The sequence below is a fragment of the Bos indicus genome, chromosome 7, assembly GCF_029378745.1.
Source record: "Bos indicus isolate NIAB-ARS_2022 breed Sahiwal x Tharparkar chromosome 7, NIAB-ARS_B.indTharparkar_mat_pri_1.0, whole genome shotgun sequence".
NCBI lineage: Eukaryota > Metazoa > Chordata > Mammalia > Artiodactyla > Bovidae > Bos > Bos indicus.
In genome coordinates this window covers 52,152,535-52,167,564 of record NC_091766.1, presented here as the reverse complement: position 1 = coordinate 52,167,564, position 15,030 = coordinate 52,152,535, and the positions used below count along the sequence as shown (strand labels likewise).

The following is a 15,030-nucleotide window of genomic DNA, read 5'->3' as shown; positions in this document are numbered from 1 at the left end:
AAATATGTTTGCTTTGAGATACAAGAAGTATTAAAGCTTTGAAGGGTACTGATACAGACACAGAGCTCATAAAATAGGTTTAAACTGAAGAAAAATTTCAAGAACTTAGTTTTAGGTGAAATCCTAAGAATCCTAAAAATTCTGACATGTATTTTACTTTTACTAAGCTAATACAAGGGTTAAGAAACCTCAATAATTTTTGTAAGTTCTAATTTATATATACCTTTATGTGTCTATACATATACACATGTACACACACACACATATATATTCCTATATATAAAATGAACTGACCTTATGGGGTTGGGTAACTATTTCTTAAATGAATAGATGATAATTATGGTAAAATATGAAAAGTTTTAAGAAGTTAAGAGTTCATATTTAAACAGTCTTGTCTAAGCCTTTGGAAAGCAGATGAAACAATTATGATGATTAGAACTCAATTTTATTGTATCACTAACACAAACCCCAAACTCTGTGGTACACCTTAAAAGCTATCTTTAAACTTTCTTTACAATGCATGTTTCAAAACACAAATTAAATTTATAAAAAAATATAATTCCTCTAAGAAATAAACATAAACAATGAACCAAACTCACCTGAACAGCAGCAGCTTCATCCCTACATTCATGAAAATCTATGGATGCTAACAAGGAATCATTTTTCTCACAGCTGTCTTGGCTAATGAGCATGTCAGCATAGTTGGGCTGGGGGAAGATCATGTGACTCCTCGGAGAGTCAGAGGTAAGGGAGACTTCATGGGAGTAGGTCTGCAGGAAAGCCTGTACTCCTTCCATGCCCACAAATCCTGAGGCTGGCAGGCCTGCTAACCTACCATTGGAAGCCTGGAGAAGTCTTGATTTGTGCCACCGCCATAGTCTGAGCGACAGCAGCACGATGACAAAGGCAAGGAAGATGCAGGAAACAACAGCCACTGCCACCACCAGGTACAGTGTGAGGTCTGAATCCTCAGAGTTGGTTAGGGTCCTGATGCTACCCAGGTCAGCAAGGACATCTGGGATGCTATCTGCTACGGCCACAGTGAGTGTGACGGTGGCTGAGAGAGGGGGCTGCCCATGGTCGTGGACTGTCATCACCAGGCTCTGCTTGAGCACATCTCTGTCCAGCAGGGCCCGTGCCGTGCGTACCTCGCCTGTGTGCAGCCCCACCGTGAAGAGCCCTGGCTCACTGGCCTTGAGTAGGCGGTAGGACAGCCAGGCGTTCTGGCCTGAGTCTCTGTCCACTGCCACTACCTTGGTAACAAGGTAGCCTGGCTCTGCAGAGCGAGGTGCCAGCTCCACACCCATGGAGCCATCAGTGGGAAGCATGGGGTACAGAATCTCTGGTGCATTGTCGTTCTGGTCCAGTATGAACAGGCTCAGGGACACATTGCTGCTGAGTTGAGGGTCCCCATTGTCACGGGCTGTCACCAGTAGCTGCAAGTCTTGGATCTGCTCATAGTCAAAGGAGTGCAGAGCATACAGGACACCAGTGTCAGAGTTGATGGAGACGTAAGAGGAGAGAGGCACCGCCATGATGCTGCCTTTGGTCAGAGAGTAAGTGACCTGGGCATTGCTGCCACTGTCATGGTCATGAGCAGTCACAGAGAAGATGGAGGCACCTCTGGGGTTGTTCTCTGGGATATAGGCTGAGTAGGAGGCATGAGGGAAAATGGGTGGATTGTCATTGATGTCTGCCACTTGCAGGGCAATATGAATTTCAGTAGACAGAGGTGGGGTTCCTAGATCTGAGGCTGCCACTGTGATATTATACATAGAGATCTTTTCTCGGTCCAAATATTTCCAAGTCACCAATCTATAATAATTATCAATTGATTTTTCTAATTGAAAAGGTAAATTATCACGTGTATAACAGACAACTTGACCATTCTTCCCAGAGTCTCGGTCATGCACATTCAAGAAGGCAATTACTGTCCCAGGAAGAGTATTTTCCAGGACTGGGCTAAACAAAGATGTAATGGTCACTTCGGGTCTGTTGTCATTGACATCTTCCACTGAAATGAGTACTTTGGTCCGCCCCAGAAGTGCCCCCACATCTTCAGCTTGTATTTCCATATCATAAAATGCACATTCTTCATAATCTAAACTCTTCGCTGTTGATATTTCGCCAGTATTTTCATTCAGCTGGAATAATGGAGATTGTTTTTCACTAATTTTCCAGAATTTATAAGCCACTTCCCCGTTGGTTCCTTCATCCGGGTCGCTAGCGCTTACGGTAAGCAGCCGGGTCCCCGGGGGCACGTTCTCTGGGACTTTGACTCGGTAAATCGGTTGAGCAAAAACCGGGGCATTGTCGTTTGTATCCAACACTGTCACTCGGATGTGCACTGTGCTGGAGCGACGCGGTTCGCCTCCGTCTGCGGCGATGAGGACCAGGTAGTGAGCAGCCTCCTCCTCGCGGTCCAGGGCGCGCTCCAGCACCAGCTCTGGGCTTACAGCTCCGTCGTCTCCAGTTTGCACGTCCAGGGAGAAGTGGTTATTGGGGCTGAGCTGGTAGCTCTGCAGGGAATTCAAGCCCACATCCGGGTCCACAGCCTCTGGCAGTGGATAACGTGTTCCGGGCAGAGCGATTTCGTTAATTTTTACTTCCAGATTTTCGACCTGAAATTTTGGGTTATTATCGTTGATGTCAGTGATTTCTACTTCTATTCCCCAAAGTTTCCCTTCATCCTCAACTAGGATGTTAATATTTACAAAACATCGCGCGCTCTGAGCGCAGAGCTCCTCCCGGTCTATCCTGCCCGCGGTGACCAAGCTGCCGCTTCGCGGATTTAGAGCAAAGAGCTGCGTCCTACCTCTGGAGACGATGCGGACTCCGTGCTTCGAAAGCTCTTGTGACTCCAGCCCCAGGTCCTTGGAGATGTTACCCACGAAGGATCCTTTGTCGGTCTCTTCAGGCACAGAGTAGTGGATCTGTCCTCTCCCGATCTTTCCCAGCGCACCCAGCAGCGCGCACAGCAGTACCAGCTCGCCGCGTCCTCCGTAATTCTTTGGAGCGGCCATTGTTCTTTCGCTATGGAATCCACTCAGAATCTTCACTGGGCATATATGTTTTGTTTACCTTGTTCCTGAAGTTATAGAGATCATCTTCTGGAAAGTTGGAGTATCCCAAATTTAGGGATGGAATTTTGCCGCAGGCCTCCAGTTGGTTTGTGAGATCTGCGGATCTCTTGTGAGGTGAGAGCCCTGAGTTTCCGGCTGGTTTTTGGTTACTTTATCTCCAAGTAGGTGAACAGCGGCGCTCAGAGTCCTAGGCAGTTACTGCAGTCACTTACATTTGTAATATCCTATGCTAGATTGCTAGGGGGAAAATTGCTACTTATTTTCTATAGTCTGTTTGGAATAAATTATCCCTGAACTCATATTTTAAAAATAATTTCCAAGAAATATGGAATGAAATAGGGTTAAAGTCTTACAAAGTATTATTACATAACCAGATTTTGGGGTTTATATCATATTAAATTACTCAAAGTTCTGTACTGTATTTACTGTTTTAAAAATAAAATTTTATTTATTATGCTCTAAGCATTATTGTTAATATCTTCAGTATCTATTATCAACTAAGTAAGAATCCCACTCATTACTGGAAATTAATTCATTTTTAGGCTAAAATATACCTATTGGAGATGACTGATTCAGAAGTTGTTTTATTTGGTTTTAAACCAATTTAATCAATATAGTAAACTTTCTGTAGAGTGGTTGCCTTTTAATTTTCTTTTTAAAATGCCGTTTTAGTCACACAGTAGTGTTTTGAAATTAATATTGTGAAATTTTAATAGGATAAATGCTTTTACTTTCAAGTTATATCACAGACTAAATTTTATATAATTTCTATTTGAATAGAAAATACTTGAAAGGTACAAATGAATATATAATCGAAAGCAAATTTCTATCTGTTCTTCTGCCTATGAGAGGTGATTACATTTTAAAGCCAACTCAGTTAACTTCTAAAGGTAAACAAATAGCCTAAAGGTAATTTTACCTTAACTACTACTTTGATCAAAAGAATCACAAAAGTAAGAAACACATAATTATCACTAAGGAGTCAAAAAGTGCCAGTGCAAGAATAAATGTCTTTTTCCTTCAGCAGTTTGTAAAATGGCCATTAATTGAAGCAGTTACTAAGGGAAGTACAGCAAAAGCCTGATACAATGTATTGCTATCTTGTATATGTAACTGTATCCACTTGAGACTGCTAATCTTGTCTAAATTTGAAGATTTCAACATTCCATTTTCTCCTAGAGATAGTAGAATGACTAGAAGACCTCTAGCTATATTAGTTTAGGTCTGCAAAACAGACATTTCAAAAATTATGTAGGAGAAGTGCGCGTAAGAGGAACAACAGAGGCCAAAACATTGTGTTTTCTTTGATGGAGGAGCCTATAGAATGAGCATTACTACAGGTTAATCCTGAAAAACCTATGCTGCAAGTAAGGAGAACATGCTTTTATTTTCTGATGAGCATAGTGAACCTGTGCTGCACTTAGTCAAGTAAAATGATTTTACACACATTTATACACACAGCACAATGAACACAATTACAGTAGGTACATCTACATAAAAATCTAGGTTAATCGACCTTATTCTAGTGCTTTGAAGCAAAAGAGAAGTAAATATAGGAAACAAAGTATCAGATTAGTATGGAAACAATAACAGCTAAATCAATTAAGAAAAATATCTAATTTCAGCTTGTTTTTCTTTTAAGATTTATATGATTGCCTACTTTTACATTTACAGTGTGTCTAGTTGAAAAAAAATCATTTATTAATCTGTAGAAAGAAAAATTTAGAGAAAAATCTCAGTAGCTTTATGGGAAACCATATAACATTGCCAAAAGTTTCCCCTATGGAAAAAAACACAACTTCACTGCTTTATAATATGAACCTGGTAAGACACCACTAAAAGACACATAATTTCCCTGAATTCAACCTCCTTTGAAAAATGGTATGACAGCTTTTTGACTGGTTACTACATTCTTAAGACAATGTTTAGATCTAAAATTTGTATAGATGCATTTGGAGACATTTTATGTTTGGTTCCAGACCACTACAATAAAGAGAACAGCACAATAAAGTGGGTCACGAAAGTTTTGGTTTCCCAGTGTGTATAAAAGTTATGTTTTAAGTATGCAATAGCATTATATCTAAAAAAATACATACCTTAATTAAAAATACTTTATTGCTAAAAAACACTAACCATCACTGGAGCCTTTGGTGGGTCGAACATAATCTTTTTGTAATGGTAACATCCGAGATCACTGATTATAGATCACCACAGGGCTTCCCTAGTGGCTCAGATGATGAAGAACCTGCCTGCAATGCAGGAAACCAGGGTTCAATCCCTGGGTAGGGAAGATCCCTTGGAGAAGAGAATGACTACTCACTCCAGTATTCTTGTCTGGAGAATTCCATGGACAGATGAGCCTGGTGGTCTCCAGTGCTGGGTCCATGGGGTCGCAGAATGGGACATGACTGAGGGACTAACACTTTCACACTTTCACTTTCACATGATGACTATAATTTTAAAAAGTTTGAAATACTTTGAGATTTACCAAATGGGAAATGGCAACCCACTCCAGTGTTCTTGCCTGGAGAATCCCAGGGACCACAGAGCCTGGTGGGCTGCTGTCTATGGGGTCACAGAGTCAGACTGAAGCGACTTAGCAGCAGCAGCAGCAACACAGACACATGAAGTGAGGAAATGCTGTTGTACAAATGGTGAATATAGACTTGATTGACTCAGGCTTGCCATAAATCATCAATGTGAAAAATCAAAACAAAACTGGAGTATCTTCAAACCTCAATGAAGCAAAATGAACTAAAACAGAGATGTGCCACTTTTTTCCTATGAATATGGAGAACTGTCGACACAATAAAAAGCGGGTTATACTTACAGGAAACTCACCTGATGAGAAGTCGACTCATTGGAATTACAAAAGGGAAATAAGGCTCCAGATGAATCACCAGAAAGTATGTTTTGTCCTGAACTCAACTGCTCACTACATTTTAGAAAATTAAACTCTGTCTTTCCAGTATGGGCAACACACAGATTGTACGAATAAGGTAAAGTTCCTTCACTGTAGTTGGGGAGAACCCCAGGTTCAGACTTGACACAGAGACCAGGCTTAAAGCAGCCCCAAGCAGCAGGGCTGGAGGAGCGTCGCAGGTGTAGGGCGACCGCCAGAATCACCGCCAGGAGGAAGAGCACCGAGATCAAGGCCAAGGCCACCACCAGGTAAAACTGCAGCTCAGCCTGGGGGTCAGAGGGCGAGGGCCGGTCACTGAGGTCCGGCAGCGCCTCCTGCAGGCTGTCGGCGAAAACCAGGAGCAGCGTGGCGGTGGCCGAGAGGGGCGGCTGTCCCCCATCGCGCACAGCGACCAGCAGGCGCTGGCGGGCCGCGTCCCTGTCGCCCAAGGCCCTCGCCGTGCGCACCTCGCCCGTGCGTAGCCCCACGCTGAACAGTCCGGGCTCGCTGGCCTGCAGCACGTGGTAGGACAGCCAGGCGTTGTGTCCAGAGTCTGCGTCCACCGCCACCACCTTGGTGACCAGGTAGCCGGGCTGCGCGGCGCGCGGCACCGTGTCGAAGAGCGCCGAGCCGTCGGGCCCCAGCGCCGGGTACAGCACCCTGGGCGCGTTGTCGTTGCGGTCGCTCACCAGCACGCGCAGGCTCACGTTGGAGCTGAGCGCTGGCGAGCCGTGGTCGCTGGCCTGCAGCATCAGTTCGAAAGCGCGTAGCTGCTCGTGGTCGAAGGCGCGCTGCGCGAACACCACGCCGCTCTGCGGGTTCACGGACACGTAGGACGACAGCGCGCGTGGCTCCAGGTCGCTGGCCACGATGGAGTAGGAGACGTGGCCGTTGGGCCCTAGGTCAGGGTCGGAGGCGCTTACTTGAGTGATGGAGGCACCAGGAGGATTGTTCTCTGCTATATGGACCACATAGGAAGCCCGTTCAAAAACTGGCATGTTGTCGTTTACATCACCGATGTGCAGCGTGATGCTCGAGCTGGAGGAGAGGGGTGGCTTGCCTTTGTCAGTGGCTGTGATGGTGATGTTATACCCAGGGGTCTGTTCGCGGTCTAGAACTCCATCTGTAACTAATTTATATGTGTTTCTTGAAGAAGTCAGTATTTTAAATGGAACATCGCCTTCTAATTTACAAATAACCTCTCCATTGTGTCCGGAATCCTTGTCTCGGATTTTGAGCAAAGCAATGTGTGTTCCCAGCTTGGTGTCCTCCATAATAAAATCCGGTAGAGATTGGAATACCACTTCTGGGGCATTGTCATTTATGTCTAGGACTTCTATCTCCACTGTACACTGGGCAATCATTCCTCCACCATCCTTTGCTTCCAAAACTATGGAATATTCTTTCACTTCCTCAAAATCTAATGTATTTAGAATAATAATTTCCCCAGTATTAGAATTCAGGTCAAACTGGGTAATCTGGCCTGCTTCAGTGAAAGAGAAAGTGATCTCGGCATTGACACCGTCATCTTGGTCAGTGGCCATTACTCTAAGCACAGTGGTACCTGGAAGCACATTTTCTGGAAGCTCCACCCTGTATAGTTCTTGGCTGAACACTGGAGGGTTATCGTTGGCATCAGTTACCAGGACTTGTATCTGTGCAGCACTGCTCAGGGGTGGATCCCCGAAGTCCAAGGCCGTCAAGGTCAAGTGGTAGGATTTCTGTTCTTCTCTGTCTAAAGGTGTCATTAGTACCAGCTCAGGGTATTTACTGCCATCCAACTTCTCTTTAATCACAAGTGAGAAATGATCATCAGGACTGAGCTGGTAATTCTGTAGGGAATTGGTACCAATATCTGCATCATGGGCAGATCCTAAAATAAATCGTGCCCCGGACTTTGTGGACTCACTTATTTGCAGCTCAAAGGAATTTTGCGAGAATTTAGGCGTGTGGTCATTGACATCCTCGATCTCTACATTCACGTGATAAAAGTTCAATGGATTTTCAGCAACAACCTCAAATTCCAGAGCACAAGCTGACTTCTTCCCGCATATCTGCTCCCGGTCTAGCCTACTGCTCACAAGTAACTCCCCGCTCTCCGCGCTCACAGCGAAGTAAGGCTTCTCCGAACTGACGCGCAGTTTTCGAGTCGGTAACTCGTGGACACTGAGTCTCAGGTCCTTGGCGAGATTCCCCACCACCGAGCCCTCGGGCATCTCCTCGGGAATCCTGTAGTGGATCTGCTCAGAGAGCGCCAGGCAGAACAAAGACAGCAGGAACGGAAAGAGCACTGGCCGCCTCTCAGCCCAGCCGCTCTTCCCAGCGCCGCTCCCCATCCCTCTTGCTTCCCCCCTTAGTTTGCTCACCGGCTTGGAGACGCCGGGTTACAAATAATGTTGCAGTTGTCCGGAGCTCCCAACAGCTTTATTTTCGGCGTGAGGGTCAGGCAGGGTTTCTTCTCCAGAGGAGGAATCGGTGGAAAGACAACACTAGCGAGTCTTGACAGGGAAAGTGCTCTGCGGCTGCGCGACGGGATCGCCAGCGCCAAGCTCTCGACTTTGGCCAACAGCGGCGCCCAGAGTCCGCACTGGTAAACTGCAGCCCCTGCTGCTTCAGTTTAACCAGCTACCGTCACTACCACCGTGTATCCAGCTGAAAAATGATTTTTTAAAGACGTAAGTATGTTTAATAACACGCTTCCCAGGTGGCTCAGCGGTAAAGAATCCACCTGTCATGCTGGAGGCGCGTGTTTGACTCCTGGGTCGGGAAGATCCCCTGGGGAAGGAAATGGCAACCCATTCTGGTATTCTTGTTTGGGAAATCCCATGAACAGAGGAATCCGTGGTGTCAAGAGTTGGACACGACTTAGCGACTGAGTACGCACGCATATTTGGTAATATTTAATTCGTACTATTAGAAGCGTCATCATCCCAACTTTCCAGGTTTTTAGGTCAATCGGTAGGTTTAATACATAAACATCTATACGTTGACATAATTACTCCCCAACCTTCAAATCTGCACTAGTAATAGGATAACTATAACACAGATTTGGCTCAAAGGATCTCAGCTCATAGCTGTTGTAAGTACTCATTAATTAGCAATATATTGGATAAGGTTTCATCCTTCTTTCCTTGTCACCTTTTTCCTTATTCTTCCTTACATTTTTTGTACCTATTTCCATTTTTCTTCCCAGATGGCAACAGTAATGGTGAAATTATGTCTTTCAAAAGGCACAATTTATACATCCCTCTCTTGTTCCAAAATAATTTTAGCAATTTCTTTATAGTAACATTTGGTTTTCAATTCTGAGATCTCACTTGAAGAAATGATTATAGCCTTTCAGAATAGAGCCTATCCTCTCCTTCCCATTGCATGATTATTTTCCTGGGTATAAAATTCAACTTGAGTCTCCAAAACTACCAGGGGAAAATTATATTTTGCTTTGCATCACAAACTCACTAACAAGGTCTATTGTACTGAGGCACTTGTTCCCACTTTTGTACTTATCACATCCCATAATGACAGTTGAAGGAAACAGTCCCTAGAAAATGTATAATAGCTCACTGACTTTAGTGATGATCTCTCCCCTTTGTTTAAAAGTATTTTTAATAATAAATTTAATTGGAGGGTTCTTTTTCAAAATATCTTATAATCACATTTCTGCCCCACAAAATGTAACACTGTCCTCTCCCCCTAGTGACTGTACATCTGAATGTTACAGAATGTATGAAATGTACTTCCACAGGATTGCACAGATCTTTAGATGCAAACCACCACCTTATGGAAGAAAAACATATGCTAGACTTTATGCTAGAAAAAAATTGTTCTCTTAACATTCAGACAAGATTACCTTGTCATCAACTACTTCTTGATACTAGTCAACTGCTGTATTGAGTTTTACTAAATGTTATATAACAAGTGAAGATGTAGTTAATTACAGATTAAATTGTCTCTGAATTTTTCAACAGACCCAATAAGTAAAATTCACTTCTGCTCTAGGACTTGAGTGTATGACATGGTTGTTTCATAAAGCCAGCATCCCAACTCCCCTACTTGTAGAGCCAACATACACACTTTGCGTGACTGCATCACTAAGACAACACATCAAAATTTGGGTTAAAAACATGCAATGGCCTATTTCACAAATGTTACTTATAACACTTAACACTATTTGATATCTCATTTTATTGATTTTGGACAACAATCTTTAGTATGCCATTAGACTCCATGTCTGTCATTGATAAAGATCTTAGTGAAGCCTGACACATAAATTTCATCCTTTAAGCATCAACAAAACTTCTACCAGAATCTGGCTTTAATAGGCGATTAAAATTTAAATAGGTCAAGAGCAACTGAGATGTTTCAAGGCCACCAAAGAGAGGTACATGGAAGTGGAAGCAGGGCACAGAAAAAAAAGTTTGCAGACTGAAAATGTCTTCAACAACCTTTTACAGATCTGATCTAAAGAGAATTCTGAGAAGGCTGAGGTGTACTTTCTTGCTAACCTTGTGTAATAAGATTTAACAATTCATTCTCATTTATAAAATACATGAATTAAGAACACCATGAGGAACATAATTGCAAAACATAAAAATGTGATTATCCACTTATTCACAATCTTGTCCATATGCTTTCACCGTAAATATGGTACTAAAACACTCTGTCAATAAGTGTTCCATGTTAAAAAATCACCACTGAAATAAACAATCTTGCTTTATCACTTGAAAGTTTTTTTAACTCCATCTTCAAATCACGCATTCCGAAAAACATTTACACAAAATATAATTTCTCGACCATATAAAGATGAATGAATGACTGAACTCACCTGAATACTGTGGGCTTCATCCTTACATTCAAGAAAATCTATGGATGTTAACAAGGGATCCTTTTTCTCATAGCTCTCCTGGCTGATGAGTGTGTCTGCATAGTTGGGTTGTGGGAAGATCACGTGACTCCTCCGAGAGTCTGCGGTGAGCGAGACCTCGTGCGAATAGGTCTGCAGGAAAGCCCGCACCCCATCCACGCCCACAAACTGAGATGCCGGTACACTTCCGGGGACACCTCCCGAAGCTTGCAGCATGTGAGATCTGCGCCAACGCCGCAGTCTGAGCGCCAGTAGCACGATGACAAAGGCGAGGAAGACACAGGACACTGCAGCCACAGCCACCACCAGGTACAGTGTGAGGCCTGAAGCGTCAGAGTCGTGCGGGACCTCCGGGCCACCCAGGTCTGCCAGGACATCTGGGATGCTGTCGGCCACAGCCACCGTGAGTGTGACAGTGGCCGAGAGAGGGGGCTGCCCATGATCCTGGACTGCCACCACCAAGCTCTGCTTGAGCGCGTCTCTGTCCAGCAGGGCCCGTGCTGTGCGCACCTCGCCCGTGTGCAGTCCCACCACAAAGAGCCCTGGCTCACTGGCCTTGAGCAGACGGTAGGACAGCCAGGCGTTCTGTCCCGAGTCTCTGTCCACTGCCACCACCTTGGTGACCAGGTAGCCAGGCTCTGCAGAACGGGGTGCCAGCTCCACACCAGTAGAACCGTCAGTGGGGAGGGAAGGGTATAGAATCTCAGGTGTGTTGTCATTCTGGTCCAGCACAAATATGCTCAGAGACACATTGCTGCTGAGTGGTGGGTCCCCACTGTCACTTGCAGTCACTCTCAACTGCAGGTCCCGAAACTGCTCATAGTCAAAGGAGTGCAGTGCATAGAGCACACCAGTACCTGAGTTGATGGAGACGTAGGAGGACACAGATGGCCCCTGGAGAGTATCTTCAGATAGGGAGTATGTGACACGGGCGTTCTCGTTGCTGTCAGGGTCATGTGCAGTCACTGAGAAGATGGAGGTGCCTCTGGGGTTATTCTCAGGCACATAGACAAAGTATGAGGACTGCAGGAAGGCAGGTGGGTTGTCGTTGGTGTCTGCCACATTCATGGCGATGTGAGTTGTCGTGGACAAGGGTGGGCTTCCACCATCTGTGGCTTTCAGCGTGATGTTATACGTAGAGAATTTTTCCCGGTCTAGGTTTTCTGCTGTCACCAATCTGTAATAGTTGTCTATAGATCTTTCTAATTTAAAAGGCAGATCTTCTGAAATAGTGCAGGTCACCTGGCCATTCTTCCCAGAATCTCGGTCTTGAAGATAGAAAAGCGCCACTACTGTTCCAGGAGGAGTGTCTTCGGGGATTGAGCTGCTTACAGATGTTACAGTCACTTCCGGGGCATTGTCATTCACATCTAAAATTGTGATCAGTACTTTAGCCCTTGTCATACTACCAGGACCATCCTGAGCTTGAACTTCCATTTCATAGTAGCCAGATTCTTCATAATCTAGGCCATCTAGAGTCGATAATTCTCCTGTGTGAGAGTTCAGCTGGAATATCTGTAGAATTTTTGGAGTAATTTTCGGAAAAGAGTATGTCACTTCCCCGTTCACTCCCTCATCCAGATCTATAGCACTTATCGTCAGCAGTCTTGTGCCCACTGGCACGTTCTCAGGGACAGTTACTTGGTACTGGGGCAAAGAGAAGATTGGCGCATGATCATTCACGTCCACCGCTGTTACTTGGACACGGGCGGTTCCGGATCGTGGTGGGTCACCGCCGTCAGAGGCGGTGAGGAGAAGGTGGTGAGTTGCCACTTCTTCCCGGTCCAGTACCTGTTCCAGCACTAATTCCGGATATTTAGTTCCATCCTCTCCGGTGTGCACAACCAGGGAGAAGTGGCGATTGGGGCTGAGGTGGTAGCTCTGGAGAGAGTTCGTGCCCACATCCGGATCCCTAGCCTCATTTAACGGAAATCGTACCCCAGGAGCTGTATTTTCCATTATTTTCACATTCATTTCTTCCGTCAAGAATTTAGGAGCGTTGTCATTAATATCCATTATTTCCACTTCTATACGATAAAGATTCATTTTATCTTCCACCAGGATGTTAAAGTTCACCAGACACCGCGCGCTCTGGGCGCAGAGCTCCTCCCGGTCTATCCTGCCCGCGGTGACCAAGCTGCCGCTTCGCGGATTCAGAGAGAAGAGCTGCGTCCTACCTCTGGAGACGATGCGGACCCCGCGCACCGCCAGGTCCTTTGGCTCCAGTCCCAGATCCTTGGCGATATTACCGACAAAAGACCCCGTCTCTGTCTCCTCCGGCACGGAGTAGAGAATCTGTGCTGCCCAGACTTCGCTCTGGGTCCCCAGGAGGATGGAGAGCAGGATGAATGCTCTGTAGTCCCCTCCCCTCTGCCGAGCCGCCATTCTTGTCCTGCTGATCTTTAGACACTGGCCTATCTCCTGTTGTATTTCTGGATGACAGGACGTCTGCGTGAAGCCCTGTGTATTCGGAAAAGAAACCCAGAATCCAGTGGTATAGAGGCCTGAATTTAGTGCAGCTTGGAAGACAGTTTATCTCAGTCTGGCGTTTCTTTGCGATGTAAAAGCTCAGTGGTTCCGGCGGATCTTGTGAACCATTTTTCCCGATTGGTGAACAGCGGCGCTCAGAGTCCTTACTAAGTTACTGCACCATACTGAAGCAAAATAACTGATTTTTCAGAAAGTTGTTTTATCCTTTGAAATTCTTTTATTTCTTCAATTCATGCATCTCTGATATATCATTTAAAATAAATTTTAAAAAACTGTGACAATGTAACAATGTTCATGGATGGGTGTTTATTAATCCCAGATAATTTCTTTTAAATTCTCTGCTCTGCATTGCAACTTTGAAATGATTGTTAGACACTGCCTCACACTTCAGTTCACATAGATAAAAATCAGTCATGGAGATAAAACAAGTATGATTTATTTTTAAAAGGTGTGTAAAAGATCTGTATATGTAAGATATTATGTAGAAACATTTATATCAGCATATTTAAATTAATTCAATAATACTGAACATATTCTATGTTCTAGACACAGCTATGTAATAAGGCAGAGAGTCCATTTTATCTTTAATACACAGAGGAGTAATGTAATAACTTTTTATTGAATGAAACCTTAGAGACTGTTTAGTTCAATTCCTTTATTTTAATAAATTTTAAAATGAGAGGGAATTGCTTTATCCTTGACTATATAATCATAGAACCAATGTAGGAATAGAAATATCCACACTCCCAATCTCCTAAGAAGAAAAAAAGGGAATCATCGTTGGCCTTGACTGATGCTTTATGCTCAAAAAGTGCCATTAGAAATAGGTGAGAAGCCAAGCAGCTACAATCAGCTATAGAAGCAACTCATTTTGTAGAGAAGACAGAAATTTGCAGATTCCACTGGCTGTGGATTCATAAGTGTTGGTATCACTGCTTCTTTTAATTATGCAATTTAAATAATCATCATACCCTATACTTGAGAAAAGATGGGTCTCTGAACAACCTTTGAGCATACATGCTGGACTATCCTGAGCAGATCCTTAGAGGTACTCATTGCTCCACTGCTATTAATGAAGTAAAACTCAATTGTTGATGGATCCGAGGTTACTCTTTGCTGGTGGAAATAAAACAAAGTTTCTTTCACATAGTTGCAGAAGAGAGTGGCCTGTTTTGAAATGAAAACCTGGTAAGAAATAGCCTTGCTTTATAAATTATTTTAAGCCCTGGGGAGTAGCTAGCAGCACCAGAAGGGAGAACTAGAAGTAATACTATACAAATTTACCTCAGTCGGTGACAAGTCTGCAACTAAGTAATCTATTTCTGGTCTTTGGTGGCATTACTACAAAATACAGGGAATACTTTGAATGAAATGTTTAATCTATCAATCTAGAAATTTTAATCTATCAAAATAATTCATATCATATTTGCTTTCACTATGTGGCTCAGACAGCAAAGCATCTGTCTGCAGTGCGGAAGACCCGGGTTCAATCCCTGGGATGGGAAGATCCCCTGGAAAAGGAAATGGCAGCCCACTCCAGTACTCTTGCCTGGAAAATCTCATGGACGGAGGAGCCTGGTAGGCTACAGTCCTTGGGGTCGAAAAGAGTGGGACACAACTGAGCAACTTCACTTTCACTTTCAAGTAGATAAAAGATCTTACTTTTTGTTCAAGGGAAACAATATGAGTAT

At 44.1% G+C, this 15,030-nt stretch overlaps 1 protein-coding gene across 12 annotated transcripts in view; it reads right to left on the bottom strand.

Annotated features, from left to right (window-relative positions):
• The window catches only part of LOC109562134 (protocadherin gamma-C4), a 186,171-nt gene that overhangs the window by 120,960 nt on the left and 50,181 nt on the right, over positions 1-15,030 (bottom strand). The window contains exon 1 of one of the 12 annotated variants that reach the window (XM_019965104.2): positions 10,811-13,234. The exons of 8 other annotated variants lie outside the window; for them this stretch is intronic. In XM_019965104.2, the coding sequence (XP_019820663.2) occupies positions 10,811-13,234 (2,424 nt within the window). 3 more of the 12 variants (XM_070792081.1, XM_019965112.2, XM_019965102.2) reach the window with 3 other exon arrangements.